This window comes from Dicentrarchus labrax, unplaced genomic scaffold, assembly GCF_905237075.1.
Source record: "Dicentrarchus labrax unplaced genomic scaffold, dlabrax2021, whole genome shotgun sequence".
NCBI classification, from domain to species: domain Eukaryota; kingdom Metazoa; phylum Chordata; class Actinopteri; family Moronidae; genus Dicentrarchus; species Dicentrarchus labrax.
Genome location: NW_026136718.1, coordinates 7642668 through 7664446, shown reverse-complemented (window position 1 = coordinate 7664446; position 21779 = coordinate 7642668). Strand labels below are relative to the sequence as shown.

Here is a 21779-nt window from a genome sequence, read left to right as displayed (position 1 = left end):
ACATCATCCATTATTGCTGGTACTCATTAATTGCCTATTAGTTACTAGTTTATTCTGAAACAACACCATGTTGTTTCAATTCTTGCTGGTAGGATACATTTGGCCTCTTTTCTTGATTATGATTAAAACAACAGCAGCATTATTCTTTCAGTTATCCAGCCACTCCATCCACATAAACAGACATTATATGCACGGTTGACTTACAACAGTTTGCTTCATCTGATTTATCCTTGCAATCTGCATCTCCATCGCACTTCCAGTTCATATGGACACACTCCCCACTCCCACACTGGAACTCGCCCACTGGGCAGCGAGGTTTCTGGGGCTCCGTCCTCCGGCTGCAGCGCTCCATGGACTCGTCTGACTTGTCCTTGCAGTCCGGGTCGCCGTCGCAACTCCACAGGGCGGGGATGCACTCAGAGTCATTGCAGCGGAACTCGTGCTGGCCGCAGGTGGGGGCCGTGCACTTCTCCTCGTCGCTGGCATCCCCACAGTCGTCGTCGCCATCACACACAAAGATAGGTGCCACACACTTCCCGTTACGGCACTGGAAATCTTTGGCGGGGCAAGCCTTGGCATCTAAAGGACAAAAAGGACAGGTGGATGAAAAATGGAGGTTAACATTCTGAGAGACATGTTTATTTCATTTTATTATCCTTATTGATTGTATATAATATACTATTACTCAGGAGATCTTTTGTAAATGAATATAAAAAGCTAAAGTCAGCCGTCAAATAAAACTCTTGAACTCTTTTTGGAAGCAGACATTAGTGCACTAGATGAGAGGAAATGTGAGTTAGAGGTCGGCTATAGTTAACTTATCACTGCATATATTCAAACTCCTAGGGGGAGTGGGAATATATGCAGCGATATGTCTTCCTCTTCTTCTCTAGAGATGGAACGAAAGACAGTGTTGGTGCTAAAATCTAAAGTTAATGAGCACAGGGCAATTCCATATCTCTCTCCTTTGCTCTTGGGGGTTTGGCATCTGGTGAGAGCAAAAGAAAGAGTTTGATCTACAGTCAAACGGGTGCTTGTGCATGGTGCTGAGGAGCAGTAACTGTTTAAATAAAAAGGGATAAAGAGCCAAAAGAAAACACAGATAAACTTGCCTCATGGGAAAAGCAAAGATTATGTATTATTCAAGAAAAACACACCCTTGAATCAATAAATGCAAACTTTCTTACATTTAAACACACTAAATAAACGTGACATCAAACCATATTAAGCACAAGGTCGAGAGCATATGTGCAGCAGAAGTCCAGTATGTGAAAAAAGGTGTATAATGAGCAGAGTGGGGGCACAGCTGCAGGTGTCTGCCGCAGTGCAGAAACCCCCTTCACAAGTATCTTTGTGAGTAAGTATGTGTGTGGGAATGTTTGTACAGAAATACCTGTGGAGACTGTTTATATTGTCTGTGCATGTGTTTATTTCTTCATCTACAGTATCTCAAGACTTCAAAATAAAAAAAAAAATCACAAAAACTATGATGAATAATATTTAAAGTTTCTAGTAATCTGTGAGGGTGTATGTAAGTGTTTGGTTGTTGTGTTTGTGTTTAACTGGCAAACTGCTTGTTTCCTCTTTGCCATATCCATATCCGTTAACTAATTCCAGACAGGTTGGACAAATATATTCGAAAAAGAAAAAAAAAGAAACCAAAAAAAAAAATCACTTCTCCTTTGATGTAACTCTCATCTCTGGGCGACCAACGTAACCGCTTCACTCTCTCTCTCTCTCTTTTACCTACCCACACAGTGTGCCAAAAGGGACTCATTATGATAATAGGCTATTGGATTCCCTGCTAGCTATTAGTGCTACATGCTAATCATCCCCACTCAGATCTAAGTAATTTAATTAACATGAGCACATAAACAACATCAGCAGCATCCCGGCAGAAGCTTATGTGGTTTGGGGGTCACATAAGGTGTTTGTGCAAACAAATACTTGGGCAAAGTTATAAAGTGATTATTTTAATACTTTCTGTGCTTCTGAAAATTCTAAACATATTTTGCTTCATCCCAGAGGATGATTATGAGTTGCCAGTCAGACTAAACACCATTGTTTTGTATGCTTTAAAGACTTCATTAAAGCAGAAAGCTTGGTCAGCCAACAAACAGCAAGGCCAGGATAAGAAGCTAGTTAGTGTGGTGTCCATTGGGATACTGAGTTGCAAAAAATTGTTTGCTCTGAACAGCTTTATTTTTGATGTAGGAACAGGCGGGGGGCTTGTAGTTAATCGAATTTGTGTCTCATAGATAAAAAACAACCTTAGCTTGAAATTCATAGGAACAATTCAAAGGCTGCATTGAACCTGTTCTTCCATAACATCCTACAAGAGTTACAAGAAGGTTTGGGATGGCATCTATTCTTCTGCTTTAGGTTTTTATTGGCAAATGTGGATCAATACACATTTCCTTTGTTTCTGTCACTCTGATACAAGAACACAGAAACTTGATTTATATGGAATCATAACAGAAATATTAAGTATATACTACAGGTACACAAAAGTCATATTATGGTAAAAAAAAAAAAAAAAAAACTTTTTCCACAATAGTTGTGAACTCTTTGTATATATGGTACTTTTGGCATTTCAGAGTTTCTGATTGATCCTTGGCATTATTCATTAATATAACCAACCAGGTCATTGATGACTTTAAACATGATCCTTTACTGGGAGTAAATCAATGTAAATTATTGTTAAACTATAGTTAAAAGTGAATTGTTGGCAAACCAAAACCCACTTGCTTTCTGTGTATGTTATTTTTTCTGTGGGTTCACTAAATCACATATTCAAAGCCTTTCACTTCTGTCCCCTGCCATTACAAGAACCTCTGAAAGTCTGCACTGTTCAGGAATAGAGGAATTCCCTGTTGTCCTGTTAGACAATCCAGAAGATTCCCCTCTAGGAATCAGGGTTAGGGATGGGTTGCAATGTAAATACATACTTTGCAGAAGACATGGAGATGGTGGAATTTGCTGTATTGCATCTAAATTATGATGAAAAAAATATTAGTATATATCAGCCCTGAAACATCAACATATATAACCTTCTGCTGTTTGCTGTTTTCCAGGATGGATTTCTTAAAACCACACACACCACAGAGCCACTTCAGCTGTGTGTTACTTCAGCCTCTTGATCCTATCACCTGTCAAAGCTGACACACACCAAGAACACTTTGGTCGATCAGTTAGTGAAGCCGCACTCTCGGTTAGCACAGGCCAAAGCCAATCCTTAGGAACAGAGAAGGGGAAGATTGGAGAGGAGACAGGTGCTCAGAGGAGCACACAGTAACAGATTAGATATGGTAGTATCACAGTCAACACACTCTGAAACTGTAATCCATAAGTGTCACAAATCCAACTATATTCAGCCCAAACAAAGTAAGTAAGTTGAGAGGAATCAGATTGTGTTACAGAGCTGGACTCCTGATTGTTAATTAAACACATCCATCCAATGGATTATTCCACCAATTACAATTTTAAATAGGTAATCAGTAATCTGTAACTGATTACATCTTGACAGTAACCTTCCCCACCTGCAGGTGATTGTGTTTAACTTGGGGTCAAAGCTTTCTATCCATCCATCCCCAGACCCTCTACTGGACAGCTAATAGATGGAGCAGGGAGATAGGGCACAGCTCATTGACCTTGATCTGAAGGACAATTGAACTCTCTTCCCAGCATGGACTAGTCTAAAGCAAGCAACTATGCACACACACACACACGCACACAAACAAACAGGAAAAGACACAGAAGCTAATCTCTATTGAACACAGTTAAACAGATGCACACACACTTACACACAAGTGGACATTTGGATCTATTTGTGCTTAGATATCTAGATATATTTATACACATGTAAGACAGAGACACTACAGCCACACACACACACACACACACACACACACACACACACACACAAACACACACCTACACACACCTCACTCCAACCTTTCTCTATGAGTCACTGGGTTTAATGTTTCTGGAGCGTGGAATCCAATCAGACTCTGGTCTAACATGTCAGCCACTGAGCCGTGGTGTGGGAGCATGTACACGTGTGCACAAGCATCCACACACTTGCGCCCATATAAATACGCTTGTCACAAACCTCACCAGGTGTGCTAGCAGGAAAGCAAGCTAAAGATTACAGATCAGCTCTAGCAACCACATAGACATGGAAATAAAACATTTACTTCAGTTTAGAAAAGTCTGTATTTAACCAGACATAGAAACACACTCACTCTACAATCAGCTTAAAACAGACACTAACACCTGAAGGCATTTTAGTCCAGAGTAGGCTTAATGGGCCATATAGTAGACAAGCGACATGTTCATCTTCTCTATGAATTATCAATATGTATGCCTTATCTTTCATACGAGAGCATCAATAAAAAACAAATTTGTGTTGAGTCAAGCATGCCTTGTACTGTCAGATACACAAGGGTAATTGCAAACAAATCACCATCTATATTCATGAGGATTGATGGGAGAAAAAAATTAAAATTCCAAAAGAGGATGGAAGATTTCTGTTCAATTATTCACTATTCATTAAAATACCAGCCCAAACTGCATCCAACACTTCAGTGCGCGTTTTCATCAGTGCTGTGCAGTGTGAGTACCCAGTACCTCAAAACATTATTTTCACATGAAGCTGGGCAGGGCAGCAGACTGAGGAGTTTCCAATAGTTCTGCAGGTTTAAGGGAAACTTGAGACTGGTGTTGTTGCATGACCTGTCACTTCCATTCTCAAACCTAACCAGATACAGCAGGTTCCCCCTCACCAAAACAAAGGCAAAATGTCATATAGTAAAAAAAAAACCAAAAACCTCACTGTATTTACATTCTACTATTTTATCTGAAGCTAAATTCCATTTTCAACAAAAATGCTCTTCTAGTATCAAATACGAAGAGGGACTGCAGCAGAGGAGAGATTGTGTATTTACCCTATTTCTGCAAATTATTATTACTTTCTGTCAGTTTGGTCACTGGAAGATAATCCTCTTCATGCACAGTGACAACTGATGAATTAAAACTAATGGTGCAGTGCAACATTGTCTCCTAAACAGCAAGCATGCTCTCTGTAAGGTCTCACTAATGATGGCTGACCAACAGGAGATTAACAGGAAGTACATTTTTAAGGTAAAATCACTATGCAATTACTTGATAGAAGCCCCTTTTAGTGGTACAAGCGAACAAAATTACACGGTGCCAATTTTAAATTGCATAAAAGTAACGTTAAAATTACTGGGCACATAAATGAAAAACCTGACATAATAAATGCACAAATTTCACATCATTTTCTTGCACTCTACGGCACTCGACACATCCTCGTGTATTGAGTCAGTGTTTTTAGGACTGTTAGTTAATGTAGCATTTGCTATCTATCAGGCACCATTACCCTTGATATCATTAAAACAGCCAACCGTCAGAGGAAGAAGAGTGCCAGAGGCATTGGCATCCCCGCATCTGTAAAAAGATGGCTGGCTGTTGCATAGGTCTATGAATGTTAGACTGCCACTTAGATGGGGACTAAACATTGAGAGGCTGTGTGGGAGAAAGAGGAGAACAAGAGGGAGGAGAAATAGTTTTAGATCATACTTTTGATGCAACACATTCTGCAGCACGGCCAAAGGGCCCCAGAGTGTGTCTGTCTGTGTGTGTGAAGAGAGACATAGACAACTTGACATGCAGTCCCTCTCCAGGGCTCTCACAAAGTGTTTATTAGTGCTTTGGCTACATTAGAGGAGGATAGCAGCACACACATGCACACACGTACACACAGACACGCTGGTGACCACCAGACAGGCAGGCCCTGAGCCCACAGCTCTTCGGATTGCTGTAACATGAAAGTGATCGTCTTTTCCTAATGGAATAGACGGATAGACAGTGAGGAAATATGAAATTCAGAATAGATTCATCACTGACTGACAAACAGAAGGCAGCTTCAGAAGAGATTCACTTTCCAACAGCCTGGTCAAATGGGGTTTACCAGGCATTGAGCCAACATACATGTTTGGAACATTGGTGGCAAAGTGGCATCTAACATGTCACAAAAATAAAGAAATATGATACAAGATAGTGATAGTGTTAAACAGCTTGCATTACTTAGTTGCACACTGCAATAGTTTGTACTTTATTGCACATTCACAAGAAGAACAAATGTGTAATACGAGCAAACGTATTCAAACAACCGTATGCTGTATTTTCCTTGGTGAAATCGGATTCTCTTAATAAAACATAAAACTGTCATAAAACTGGAACTTAATCTGATGCCTGCTGATGCAGTGAGTAGTGCATTTTATATTTTTCTCTCTCAAATTTTGAAATAACTTTGAACACAACTTCATTTTCGATAACTTTTACTTTAGCCAGCAATGCAGAAAATGAAGAAGATGCAGAAGTAAATATATCTCCAGAGATGAAAGATGAGCTAAAATATGGGTTTGGATTGGCAATAATCACATTTTTGAGAACATATAGTTACAATATTAGCTATTACAATAGCTGTTTCCTCTAGTATACAAAGTTCCTGAATTTATCAAAGATTAAGATGTTGGCAATTGTTGACATACACTTTCTTAAATCAATTATCAGTTATCAATCATAACCATGTACTACTGTAACATGAGATTGCTGTTGATACCAAAATTGTTTACATAAAAATCACACAAAATGACCTTTAATTCAAAAGTATCTGCATGAGTAAATCAGTCAAACCCTTCAGTCCAAATCAGGCTCAATCAAAGTTTACACCACATGTATCACTTAACGCATGTGCGCTTTCAGAGCCCAGCATGCAACTGCATTACTATAAACAATAATCTGATAAAACTAAATAAATCACAAAAAATACATGCACAGCATTTCAACTTGAGGATTCCAGAGGCGAAAAGTAAAAACATGTCCAACTGAGTGTGAAAAGCCACTGAAAATAAGACCTCAACGTAGTGTTGCAGTAGAGCCTGGGGAATCTAAGTGAAATGGCAGCTTAGATGAAGAGAAAAATGGCACAAAATTCACTGGGAGTCTGAAACTCTCTGTGTAACCTGATTGCTATACACCAGGGAAAGACTTTCTTTTAACCACCTTCATGATGAGTGGGGACTTGCGCACGCACGCCCGCAAGTACGCACGCACGGACAGTATGGTGAATAGAACAGAATATTTCAATAGCTCAATCAGTATGCCATCTACCAGCAGCTTGAATATTAACTGACTCGCCAGCAATCACAGTATATTGAATGTCTCCGTATGTGTGTGTGTGTGTGCAGGTGGTGTGTGATGAATGCCCTTGTGTGTCTCTATATACATATATTGAAGCGCAAGCCATTGGTCAAACATTTCATATTTCATTATCTTTCAGCCATTGAATGTAAAATATGACATGGCCATCACTCCATCCTTGTGGCTCAACATAGTTTTAAATTTTATCACCACCCCCCGCCTCCTCCCATTCACACACAACAAATAGATAGACACAACACACATTCTGCACGCCTGTCTGGGAAATAATTTAATTCCCTCCGATAATTGTTAAGTAGTAAATCTATGAATACATTAAAAATAGGTCATTATGATTAAGTGTGATGATTACATCTCCACAATAAACATGTAATCCTGTATTTTACCATGGGTGCTTTATGATAATGACATACTTAGATGGCCTCATCCTGATAGAGTTGTTGTTTTTCATGTTGATCACTCTCCACAGCTAAAACCATGTTTCTTTCTCTACTGCCAGGCTGTTCCTCAAGGTATTTCAGATGGTGTCTAATCACACTGAGGTATCTAAGCTAAAAAGGTGTCTCCATAAATTTGACAAACTGATCTTCGCAGGCGTAGGGTATTATGATACAATGACTGAACAACAAAAAAACACTGCATGAATTGGTTTTGCATTCAGTTTGAGCACAATTTTATTTTTTTATTTTTTTGTGTGTGTGCATGTGCAGGGGAAAGGATGGGGTTGGCGGTGAGAGAGGAATGAGTAATGTTCTTAAATCTCGTTGGAAGAAAATGGTCCGCCTGAGTCTGAAGCAAGTGCAAACGCCTCTGGGTGCGCAGTGAGCCTGTTTGTGTGCTGGTGCTCCATAACATTACACCTACGCGCACAGTGAGAGCAGTCAAAGGATTATAAATGAAGGAGAACGTAATGGGAAGAAACTCTGAGACAAGAGGCTACCACTCTATGTCTACACAGTCACCTCTTCCAGTGGAAATGTGGGTGAAGCAAGATAAAAGAGGCTAAACCACTGTTCTCACACATGCTCTCCCATACCACATGCTTTTTTTAATGTGGGTGGACTCTTCTTCGTCCTCTGATCTGTTATCAAATAATGGAATAGAGGTTACATTTACTGTAGCCAAGAGCAAGCTGGACTAAATAAGCTGCATATTGCACGTGTATGCCGGGGGAGGGCTTGTGCAGGATGTTTATGTGCATGCATGTTCATTTGTGTACCGTTTGTATCACTGTGTTCACTTAGGATGTTTCCTTCGTGTATGAAGCAGGACAAACTTGAATCTTCACATACAGACGTGCCACTTTATTCACTTCCCTCCACACACACACACACACACACACACACACACACACACACACACACACACACACACACACACACACACACACACACACACACACACACACACACACACACACACACACACACACAGTCTCCCTCTCCTCTGCCCCTCTCTGCCCTGCTATAATGCTATAAAACATCAACTAACGTATCCCTGGTGGGCATCGATCCAGCAACAGCTTGCTGTAATGTAACAGGCTGATGTGAAAAGAGCAACAGGTCCCCAGTGCCTGCAGGAGCCTTTCTGACTACTGTCTTTCTCTCTGCCTGTCTCTCTCTGCCAGCCTGTCTCTCCGCTTACGTTTCCCCCTTCACGTTCTAGCCAATATAGAGTCTGTGGAGCGAGCGTAGAGAAATGAAACCAAACCGATTGGACTCCAGCAGTGTTGGAATGTAACCAAGTACATTTACTGACATACTGTATTTTACTTACATTTGAGGTAACTGAGTATTTCAGTTTTAGGCAAATGTACTTTTTACTCTACTGCATTTGTGTGTATGTTTTAGTTAAAAATATTTATAGTCTTCCTGTCCAGTGACAACTGTCTATCTCTAGATTAGGTGAGTCTGAATGTGAATTTTAAACTGAAGGATTAGGTTTTCCTTTATGGGTTGTGGAAATGTCCCTACTTGTTAAGCTTAATAAACTATTTAAAGGTCCAGGATCTATCACCACTAGATACCACTGAATCTTACACACTGGTCCTTTAAGTAAAGAATGTTAATACTTCTTCCGTCACAGGCTTCTAGTAAAGTAAAGCAATTACCAATACAGTGGACATAAAGAGCGAAAAATCCTTGACAGTTGGCCAGCCCTTTAAATGGCTATGAAAGCATGAAAGACAATCACATTCACGCCTACAATAAAGTTATTGTAAAAGTTGTAAAACCTGCTAAATTAAGGTAGCAGATTTCACTACTGGATCCTTAAATCCAGCTGTCAGACTTGTAACTAAGATCTTGACTGTGGCCAACACACAAGCAAACAGTTTTTATGTGTGCCTATAAGATATATGGCGTAAAACTGAAACTCCATTAATCAGCATACTTCTGTAAAAGGAACATAAAACCACATACCGTTTGTTAGGGATTTTAAACGCTGCTGTTTATAATACATTCACCAAAAATACAGACAGAGGAGCTACAGTCTGTATGACATAATAAAGGTAACTCCACATTGACACAATTACCGTATTTTCGTAGCTCTCTAGGGATCAGAAATAGCCTGCCTGGCTCTGATACAGCTAGGCTTCTGCTACCACACATAGATGAAAGTATTCGAGAGAGAGGGACAGGACGCGGTGAGCGACTAACAAAGACAGAGGAAAATCTATGAGGATAAAAGGATAAAAACACAGAGAAAGAGAGTTTCAGAGATAAAAAAAAATCCACTTTCTTATTCCCCCAGGTTTAAATGAAACAAACAAGACACATTTAATTAATATATTGGGGAATTCATTCCCTCGCTTGTGGACAATTTAATACCTCAACCTTTTAATTCCAACACTGACACACATCTTTTTTTCTATTTAACAGACATTTGTGATGCATTGTGAGGTATGCGGAAAATCGCCTAATCCTATGAGTGTCTGTTCTCATTTAAGTCTGCGTGATCTTATTAGGTTTGAGAAAATGCAAACTTCTCTGGTGATCAACCTTGAGCAAGTTGGATCATCCCTGCGCTCGCTGAATCAGCACCTGAACAGTCCAATTTGTTCAAATTAAAACTTAATTGGTGAGCAAGTCAGGAACACTTTTCAATTATGTTTTGCTTTAAGTCTTCATCTAATAAGAAAAAAAGGCAAATAAACAACATACAAACAAAAGGGAGGCCATCCGTCATGTAAACACTCCCTAAACTCAAATATGAAAAATGATGTTTTACCTACACACACACCCGGAAGGATGAAAACACACAGCTAGCAGCGGCTGTGTGCCTAAACGAACGCGATTTCACATTAACATAAATGAAAGGCTCATAAACTTTCTTCAGAGGCCTTTTCTCAATGTAATAAAGAACCTCTCTTCCTGGATCCATGTTTTATTCAACATTTGGATATGCTCAATTAGCAGCCCTAATTAACGGTAGATGTACTCCAATTGTAGCTGCCGCGGGAGGGAGGGATGGAGAGGAAGCAGAGGAGATCAGAGGTGGAGGAAGAGGGTGGGGATGGATTTGAAGGGGCGGGGTGAAAGCAGGAGATTTCAGAAAAAAACTGATATGAGGGGTTCAATTGTGAATACAATTATGTTTGTGGTTGGTATAGTACTGTACAGACACTTTCTACACTGCAAAGTGAACATATGTTTTATGGTTTATCATTAAAGCAATTTAACATGGAACACACAAGCTCCCAACAACCCCTGCATATGTTTCTTTTTGTTTAAACCAATTATTGTATTTCTAAAGACCTTCTAGAGATGACTGTGTCTGCCTATTACTGATAACCCTGAATGGTGGCACGTGTTGCAGAAATGTTGGCATTACCAGAAAGCCGGTCTGGCAGAACTATTCGCCCAACTGCTATCAGACTGCTTTGTTACACAGCTGTGCTTTGTCATCTGTGCATAAACTGCTTGTTTCTTTGTCATTTATGTGTCTATAAAACCAAGAATAACATTTTTCCCCCTGCATTTAATAAATGTAACGGCTGCCCCCTAATAGTCGACTTAATCAAAAACAACGTCAAAATCTGTTCAACTTGTCACTGGGGTGAAATTGTCTTGTAATACAGGGAGTCACTGTTGCATGTGCTAAAGCTGCTACCACAGGCTACTTAGCAGTCCTATTAGCTGACTGTACTTGGACTAGGAGCTCAAAAGACAGGGGAGAGTAATTATACTCCATTACAGTGTATGAAGAGATAAAAGATGGATGGAAAACGAATTGCTTATGTTTCTGAATTCCCAGAATGATACAATAACATATTTGCTTAATATCGAATATTTTCTTGCCAAAATCAGCATAGAGATGCAGCTAACAGGTCTGTTACATTAACACTGTTACAAAAACAAAGAGAAATTGATTCTCTGAAATGTTGCAATCTGCTAGCAACAGTAGAATTGTAGCTTAGGTGACACATTTCATTTGATTGGTAAATTGTGGTAAATACCACACCAACCAATGCTTAACACCCTCACAAGACCCTTTTTTCTGCCGTAATGTGAATACGGTTTAAGAAGAAGCTAGTGTTGTTATTTTTGCACATTTCATTGTTTCTTTGATATGTCTACGCATACAAAAACCCAGACCTAATGGATCCATTGTGTAGCCTTTAAAGTGGAGTTTTATGTGTTAACTCAGATAACACAGGTATTTTTCCATGATTTCAGATGAACTTAATATTCATCTCCACCACCTTCATCTTTAAATGATAGATCAAAAGCTGATCTCTGCAGGTTAACAGCATGACTCCCATAACACGTACATCACACACACACACACACACACACACACACACACACACACACACACACACACACACACACACACACACACACACACACACACACACACACACACACACACACACACACACACACACACACAGTGAGGGCATCAGGCAGGAAATCAATTATCATCAAGACCCCTATGAAATATTTCACAACTGTGTTACCCACTTCATTTTCCACTTCTATAAGGGATAGAGGCTCTCACAGGTCAGACAGATGAAAGGCAATAGAAAACAGAGATGGTGTCTGATTGCCCTCCGAGTCAATACACAGGAATTAAAAGAGAATAAAGAAGTACAGGTGCTTGTGATGGGCAAGGAAGAGAGGAGGACACTGTACACCAGAGAGACAGAGATGGTATGTGAACAATGCAATGGCAGCTCAGGTTACATAACTAAATCAACAGCGGCTGTTGTTTTCATTAGGTCGTGGCTACAAACTCCCTAATGTGATGACTCTGTGTACTAGCATACGGCACTCAAACAACTTACAGACAGAACGGGGATGAATGAATGTGTGGAGAGACACAGAGAGAAACATTCAGAGAAAGTGAGCACCTACAGCCAAGGGAATAGAGCAAATATGGGGAGAAAAAGGGGAGTGAAGACATGTTTCTATCCACTTTATAAATGTTGAAAAATTGAGATAAATTGTTAATTTCATGTGGTTGCATCAGGTGGGTTGAAGTAAATAATCTTCTGAATGTCAAAAAACAGTATTAGAAAAACTGGAGCTTTCAAGAGCTGTTTATTATCAGGCAGGGTGTTGGTGTTCCACAGTGGTAAAGCTGATCGTATTATGTGAATTTCTGGCAAAATACTGCAGACAGTTAATGCTAATGTTTCAAACTCCTGACATGTCTGACGTGTGCCAAATCTGCCTTATTTATTTCTATCTCCATTGCATGTTAGACTTTGCAAATCACAGTAAGCGTGAATGGAAATAAGGGATAATTGAAAGTAAAGAGAAAACTGACCTTTAACAACACAGAGTGGGCATGCAATGTGTTTACAATGGACCCCTGTGACTGGTGTGGTGAGCTTTTGATGGTTAGCTACTATTCATGGTTTGAATGCAGCATATTACAATAAACAGGAATAGCTTAATAATAGTATTTAAATATATGTGGGTGTTTTTTGTAGATATTTTCTGTTAGATTACTATGATGCCCTCTGGATATTCAAACTGATGAGATTGCACAACTTGAAATTAAAATTAATTAAAATTTTAAGATAATCTTATCCAAATTGCCTCTGGAACGAGTTAAGTTCATTAAAAATGGTAGATACACTTAGTTTTACACATCTTTGCTTGTGCACATATGGGAGATATGGAGAGAATTTAACAGTATCCAGAAGCAATCTTACATTGTTTCGTTTGTGTGTGTGTGTGTCCTTAATTATACATGCACATGCATGTCTTTCCAGTGTGCATACATGCATTTTGCACTTTCAGCATGAGCATGCATGAATGTCACAGTGCCTGAGGGATGATGGCAACATTATGGAGACAGAAATGCATCAGACACATTCATATACACATAAATAATAGTTCTACTCCTATGTGGACTCGCCCCTGCTACATTCAATCTCTTCTTTACACCAAAAGTGCCCCTTGTACAAGTGACAACAACTGGCCAGAATGACTTTACCTTTACTCCACATGCAATTACTCTAGAGCTTTAAAAGTCATACTTGCTCTCATAAAAGACGCCCACACACAGATGGTTATACAAAAAATGTCTCTCCATATACATTTAAAGTGGTTTATTTTTCTATCTACCAGAACACAGGTTTAGTAACTGAAAATATTGCATGCAATCTATATTCTTCAAAAAAAAAATGCTGTGTGTGCATGCGTCTGTGTGAGTGTATGTTCCAGGTTTAAAATCAATAAACGCTGTATAGGCCAGATGTTTATGCTGATGAAAATCAATGCCCCCTCTCAGTTCTGATGCCATCTGTGAAGATGTAGGCTAGATAATGTGATGTGACTGTCTGTGGTTTGTTCACAAAAGATTCTCTATACGTTTCCTATAAAGCAAGCTAAGCCTTATGTAAGAGCATTTCAGATAATCTTGAAATAAGACACCCAATCTTGCAGAATGATTGAAACTAAGACAGAAACATGTTCTACCAACCACCTGTTTTCAAACATTTAGATGAAACCCATCTGTATCTGTATCTGTGGTGCATTTTACAACTTAAATCTGTGCAAACTTGTTTTTTCTTTAGTCGTGTCTTATTCTGATAGCGGCTATCCCAGAATGCACAATAAGTATGTGTTTGTGTGTATGAGATTCAGTGGTTAGGAAAGAGTCTATGGGTTCCATGTTTATTTGTGTGCATTGTAGTATAGCACTGGTTTTTAAAGGGGATAACAAGAGCAAATATTATTCAACTATGGTACCACAATCTATTCGCCAGCCACTAACCAAACACACCACACCATGATTTATATAAGTATTGTTATTCCTAACATTCTTAACAACCCATTTGTACACTGTGGGTACTATGAAGACTAAAAGTGTGCCACAACGCCCTCTGCACACTGTGAATGACGCACTGAGCATTGTACTCTGTAACTTCATCTACAAAAAAGACTGTGTTTGCCTTGGTGTATGCTTTTGAATGTCAATCCATCTACGTAAACATAGGACAGACTGGTGTAGAGGACACTGCTTTAAAGATACAATTGCAAGATACATGACTGGTTTCCTCTTCTGTATAACACCATTGGCCCAGCTCTCCCAGTGTGCAGAGTGACCTGCTTTTCCCCATTTCCAGCTCATCGAGCAACAGCCAAGAACAAGGACAAGATTGCAGGCAGGAAAAAACAGATCATGTTTGACATCTCTCGACACATAACACAGAAAAATAAATAAATAAATAAATGAAGAGATAAAAATTTTACTTTTTTGGCAGTTATGACGCTGAGTTAAAAATACTCCTGGCTGCGCTTTGGACCTGAATCTTAAAAGGTACAGCAACCCAGGTGACAGACTAGAAAGTGCATAGAATACTTCTACGCTTTGCGCACCTCATATCGGGTAAAAGCCAAATATCTCCAGGTTTGACATTTTGAAAGTAATCTTTTAGATTTTAATTTAGGTGCCTAGAAATATTATCATATGGGATTTTAAGCTTTTCAGGTTACTTTTCCTCTCCTGTCTCCTTTAAAATAGTAAAATAGTTTGCACAGGTTTACAGTACGAGTATGTAATGCACATTTGAAGTGCTATAGGCACTATATATGTTCTTGGAAATAACAAATGGCATGCAATAAACAAATGGCAACAAATGAGCATTCTGAACTGACAACACCGGATTCACAAATGACCCTTAAAGCCACTGCAAAACAATTTTCTTCATCACCTCTGTTGTCAACAGCCAATAATGACATGAAATTTACATCTGAGCGGTTTATTAATTCAATTATTTCTGGGTAATGAAGTCCATCAAATAAAAGAAAGTCAGCTATGATTGATATGCAACCCCAGCTGCATTGTGCAGCCTCAAATGTAGCCTATTTACTTTAAGACTTTTCAGACTTCTTCCCGCAGTGAGTGACAGGAAACTACATTTGAGGTGAAATGAAGCTCAAAGCAGATACTGTTTTTTTCCGGTCCACCTCCATTCCACATTTCTGCCACCCACCACAAACGTACCTGCAGCGCACTGCTCCTCATCTGCTCCGTTCTCACAGTCCCTCTCTCCGTCGCATCGCCATGACAACGAAACACATTTGCTGGCAGCCCCACCGCAATCAAACTTCTCTGGTGGACAGGTCTGTCGGCCTGTTGTGAGGGGGTTGAGGAGGTGAGAAACAGCAAGGGAGAGAGCACGGTGGGGGAAGGCCGGGGGGAAAGGATAATTGACAGCAGATGAGAACGTTGGGAGAAATGGATGGAAGAAAACAGGGGGCAAAGAGGGATAGAGAATGAAGACGGAGAGTAAAATGAGAGAAAAAATAGGGAGGAGGCAAAAGATAGAGAGAGAAGGGACAGCCAGTCAATGAAACAGTTTGATAACTTAGTTATCTTGTTGCTCAAATCGATTTCCCCTCAAAGGCCGGCAATTAAACTAGACACACAGTGACAGAGGAACAAAGAAGCAGGAACACTGTCAGGCAACACAAAGCAAGGAATAAACATACACACTCAGACATACACACACAGAGTACACAAACCAAAAAAGACATGAAACACAGACAGGAAAATACACTCAAAACTCAGACATGACAAGCAATTTTTTGTAATTGTCTGATGAACAACTAAGGTCAATAAAATGTCAAAGAATTGTGAAAGAACTCAAAGTGACATCTTCAAATTACTTGATTTGACTGACTAACATTCATCTGACAACCCAAAGGTTTTCAGATTAAAATGATATAAAACTAAGAAAATCATCATATGCTTGCAATCAAAAAGATTAAAACAGTGAATGACAAATTGATAAATGACATACACAATGAAATAATGATTAATTATTAAAATTGTTCTATACAATTAAACAATTAATCACTTCAGCACACACAAACACAATAAATCTAAAACTGAAAACACATACACACAGAATACAGACTACCAATATACAGTTCTGTGCTTTCTTTCAAATGTGAAACCTTATTCAATAAAAACATTTTTTTGAGTGTACATCAGTGTAAGTGAATGAAGTGAGAAAGCACACGTAACAGTTTGTCAAACCCCCCCCACACACACACACACACACACAGCGTGTGTGAATGAGGAAGTGGTCCCTCCTGGTAAAAGCCCATTACAATAGAGAAGGCCATTGTTCCTACATGTGTAACCCGTGGGGTTGGTACAGGTAGGAAAAATACAGCCGTCCAATACATCAAATTTACACTGAGTCCCCACAGCAAATCCCTGTTCCTTCTTCTTGCAAACCACTACACTCCCTCACCCTGCCTCAACCCCCCTACCTCCCTCTTCAATCTCTCTCACACACACACACACACACACCCCATAACACCATAGGGACTCTAGTCCCAGATTACATTACAGCGCTGTGTCAAGCTCAACTCTATCAATTATACATATTTGACCACCAGAATGCTTCTTGGCAACCAGCCTGAGTGTTTGTGTGTGTTTTTTTTTTTTTTTTTTTTTTTTGTGTGTGTGTGTGTGTGTGTGTTATGCAGCCACAGATCAATAGTACCTATGGGAATCGTCCATTTTAGTTCTTATTCTCTTTTTTATTCATCTCGTATATCTTTCTTTTCATTTTTATTTTTAACAGTACTGAATAAATTGCTGCCATTCAAGCGCTGCCCCTCATGGAGGGATGCTGGGAGCCTTGTTGGTAGTGATTGCCAGGATTTTTTCCTACTGTGCAGTCTACCTTGCCAGGTTCTACACTACACTACACTACACTACGAGGCTACTTGCAATTTATTTTTCTACGGAACTGGACAGGTTTGGGGTTTGGATTCCTCTCTTGTCCTATCTTTTGTTGGTGTTGACCTTTTGGATGACCACTGCCCTTCCTCATCCCTGTCAATATTCCTCCTACTGAATATCTGGCCCTTGTGTGAGCATCTTCAGTATTTCAAAGAGCAAATGCCTCCTGCAAATCCATTTCAAGAGAGTGAGCGAGCGAGAACTGTATAGATAATGATTAATGCGATGGTGTTACTATGAATATTGATGGTAGGTGTCTGCCGGTGTGTTAATCTGACGCAGGAGGCCAGGGAATTGTCTGACATCAGGCTTACTGTTCAATCAATTGAAATGTGTGTTGGTTTGTGTGAGATACTGCACAATATACAGTAGATAATACAAGTTTTGTGTCTCACATTATTGACTTATTCTGAGTGTGCATGTATGTGTGGGTCAGAAGAGTCCAGTCCAGCTACTGTCTGAGGCTTTCTCATTCTAATATGAACCCAAACACAGAAATACACCCCCCCAGGGGTTCAGTCCACTAAGTGTCTGATTGACAGCTGGGTTAAAATGATGTAATTTGTCCGACTGACCATTTCGGGCCCTGGGAGTCGAGAAGGATGGAGTCATGGATGAACTGCCAATCAAATGACTAAATACAGACCAGCGAGAACAACACAGAGCTCCACTGACAATGATTATGACAAAATCAATTAGATGATTTTTATCCCGTGGGTAATAATGTTCACTAAATGAAAAGGACAATTCCAATTTCCTATTGTTATATATTTAAGTAATAATTTGTGACTATTAAAATGTCTGCTCAGTTGCTCTCCATTGGCTTTTGATATAATACAATAGCAGTCCTACTCATACATTCATACAGTCTATGAAAGGTTTTCTATTTGCGGCCTCAGTCAGCCAGAGCATCGCAGACTATTCACAGAGAAAACTGGTATGTGCAAGATAAAAGATATGTTTCACATTGCCCGCAGAGGCAAGAGCAGTTTGTTTGGAATAAACAAAAGTGTATTACATGAAGGTAATTAGCATCATTAACAACAGCTAGAAAGCCAACATGCCAACTAAAGTGAGAGAATCGAATATATTTTCTGCACTTCACAGAAATCACATAATCACATAAACTCATTAAAAAATTACATTTAAGAACATTTTAACACAGCTGTAATAAACGTTTAGCACTAGATTGTAAACCAGAGAACAGAAAGAATCATCTCAACGATTTTTTATCAAGGTTGTTGCCGTCTGACTTTGCAAATCCAGATGGTGATGGTGCTGATAATGAAGTTGTAGTCAAGGTACTTTTCTTTTACCCTGACTTTTGAAAGTCAGTGCTTAGATTTGCCCTCTCTTTGTTCCCCTCTCACTAAATGCTGACAGGTGTATCCGGCGGCATGGCAGGCGCTGTGGAGCATTGATGGACTTATCGACAGTAAGCTGGGGACACGTCTGTGCCTGCAGAGATATTGCCGACTACGATCATATTCCAGGCCAAGTGCAATATCGACTAGAACTCACACCACAGAAAACTATGTAAAAGGTTACAGCTTTACAAAACAAATATATACAACAACATACTAAAATGACGATGGTGCAACTTTGTACACATACATATAGATGGATGTAGCAAACACAAATGTATACAGGTGTTCATGGATTAGGGTTAGGGTTAGGGTTAGGGTTAGGACCCTGCCCCCCCCCCCCCCCACCCCCACACACACACATAACCAGAACTACTTATAGCTATAAATCATTTTCTCAGCTGCCAGTCATAGGCGTTTAACTGCATTCACTATTCTTTAGACTTTGCTTTGAATTAATATTTTATGGGCTATAAAACTCCTGGGCCACAGAGATGAATACTGGGCTGTTAGCAGTCAGCTAGCCTGCTTACCGCCAAGGCCTACGGTGCATTACATCTGAGGAACTAATGCTAGCCGTGCTCCAGTGGAGCTGCTTGGTGGTGAGCAATACATTATTGAATAAGTGTGAAACAGGGTCAAAACAAATGTGTGCGGTCAGTGAATGTATACAGGTTACATCAAGGAAAAGCAAACAGATAAACAAACACAATTGGCCGGATGACAAGGTCAGACCTTTTACTTCAACTTCCATTTCTGTGACATATACAGGCAATATGATCCTCAATAGATTCAGCCCAGTGCCCTTTTAATTAGGCTGTAACCTTCTCATACATTAATTTCAGTCGCCCTGGGTTAGCAGTGATTTGCCTGTCAGCGTGTGCGGCTATTTTCTCAGTATGAGACTGCATTAGAAAGTGGCAGGGGAGAGATGTAAAAATTCAGTTCTGTTAAATAGGGAAGGATTTAGAACCTAGAAGGTGAATGTTGCAGAAGAGTAGCGCTGTGAAAGGACACCTTGGAATCATCATTGTAACAGGAGAAGCAGGGAATACTACAGGGATTGTCTTCCGCTTCTGATACAGCATCTAACTGTATGCAACAGCTAAATGTTGTCACTGAACTTTTTGAGCAACCTCAACATCTTATGAAAAATGAATTAATAGAGGTTTATGTTGAAAAAGTGTTAGCAAACTGGCACAAGGTGAATTTGTTCTGGCCACAGGAAATATAATGTGAAATGTAATAAAGTTTTTTTGGTCAGCTTATCGACATAGAGCCGACTGTACCTGTGAAAATATAAAGTAAAGGTTTAGTGAGATTTTATGGCTTTATTGTATTTTATTTTTTGGGGGGGAGGAACTGTCCTTCAAAATGAGTCTTTTTTCTAAAATTCTCGGTCTTAGTATTTTAGAAATTGTGCTATGGATTCTAAATAGGTTTTGCTGGTCCTGGGGTCAGAAAACTCATTTGGCACATAGGAGACGATGCAGTCTTTTAATTCAAACAAGTCCACAACCAGAAGTGGTACAGACTTGTTATTCTCCTCACATGGCCTGCTTAAGTGTCTATTATGAGCAGGGTATAGGGGTGGACTGAGCAGGGCGATGTATGCTAATGAACTTTTGATTAACTACCTTCTTAATTTCCCTTCACAAGGAGGGAGGGGATTGGAGTATTGTGGTGTGGCATAACGTCCACTCTACAGCTGTCTGACTAGCATCAAAGCTAGCCTCCCAGCTGATTGATTCAGGTGGCTTGTAGCCCCGCAGGCTAATGCTAAGATAATTTATTTATCATGAGGTATATGTATGAGGCCGGGAGGTAATACAAGTCATTCTTAAGTCACAGTGCGACAGTACGTCAAAACCAAGGCACATGGGAGGGGCGTATGTGATAATATCACACATGTTCGGGAAGCTTCCGGATGATTTACCCTGTACTAAACTAAGGGTTATAGTTGCATGAATTTAAAATGCTTAAAGGCACACTGAATTCCCCGGGTAATCGAGACAGCACAGCACTGATTGATGAAGTACCATGCTTTAACATCTTTTTATGCAAACACCTAAGAAACATGTCTCATCACATTGGCTGAATAATATGAATGGCCAAATACTCTGCACTGCTGTGAATATCAATTGGCTCCACATGTACTACAAAGCAAAATGCATACCAAACCGAGGGCCATTTTAGTTTTCATATAAATACAGAAGCTGTATATATATATAATACAGAAGGTGCTTTCTTTTTAGTGGGTAACTTGTCAAATATTTTATTTTTCCTTTTATTAACAATCAACTTGTGAGAATATTTACTTTATAGTAGGACAAGGCATGAACATCACGGGAATCAGAAATGACCAGAAATAATGAGCATGATAATGTGTGTAATGTAATATTGTTACTGAGAATGAGAACATGACAACTTTTTTCTTACATGTGTTTGACATATCATCAATTAAGTCTAAACTAACAGGGGGTCCATAACAGCTGATCGTCTGCGAAATAGGATAATTAAACTCAAGTTTCAGCCATGAGGTTGCACCATAAATTGGTTAGTGCCTGCTTGAGAACAGTAAACTTTTATCGCTTGGCTACTCTGCAGTAAAAACAGGGCCAAGGCATCCTTTGAATCAATACACAACTGTGCACCGAGCCATCCTGGTGACTCAGTTAGCTTTATAGAGACCATGTAAAATTTCAGCCATTTAACTTCAGACAATTTAATATATGCCAAACCAGGCAACTAACGTTAACATGTCTCAAGCTCATGTCTTCATTTTTTGCCTCAGTTACCTGATTAACCCAGATTCATGGACAATAAATAAAACAGAGAAAAGGTTGTGTAAAGGATGGAGAAGGATGGGTAAGATCAAGAGAATAAAGCAGAGCTGAAAAGGGAAATAGAGTGAGATGTAGGAGGGGGAGGTAGGGTCACAGAACGGAGAAT

At 39.6% G+C, this 21779-nt stretch overlaps 1 protein-coding gene across 7 annotated transcripts in view; it reads right to left on the bottom strand.

Annotated features, from left to right (window-relative positions):
• lrp8 (low density lipoprotein receptor-related protein 8, apolipoprotein e receptor) overlaps positions 1–21779 on the bottom strand; it is a 163664-nt gene that overhangs the window by 48701 nt on the left and 93184 nt on the right. For all 7 annotated transcript variants that reach the window (XM_051376853.1, XM_051376857.1, XM_051376855.1 and 4 more), the window contains exons 4-5: positions 15709–15837; positions 205–579 (exon numbers count right to left, since the gene is read on the bottom strand). In XM_051376853.1, the coding sequence (XP_051232813.1) occupies positions 205–579; positions 15709–15837 (504 nt within the window). The remainder of the gene's footprint in view (positions 1–204; positions 580–15708; positions 15838–21779) is intronic.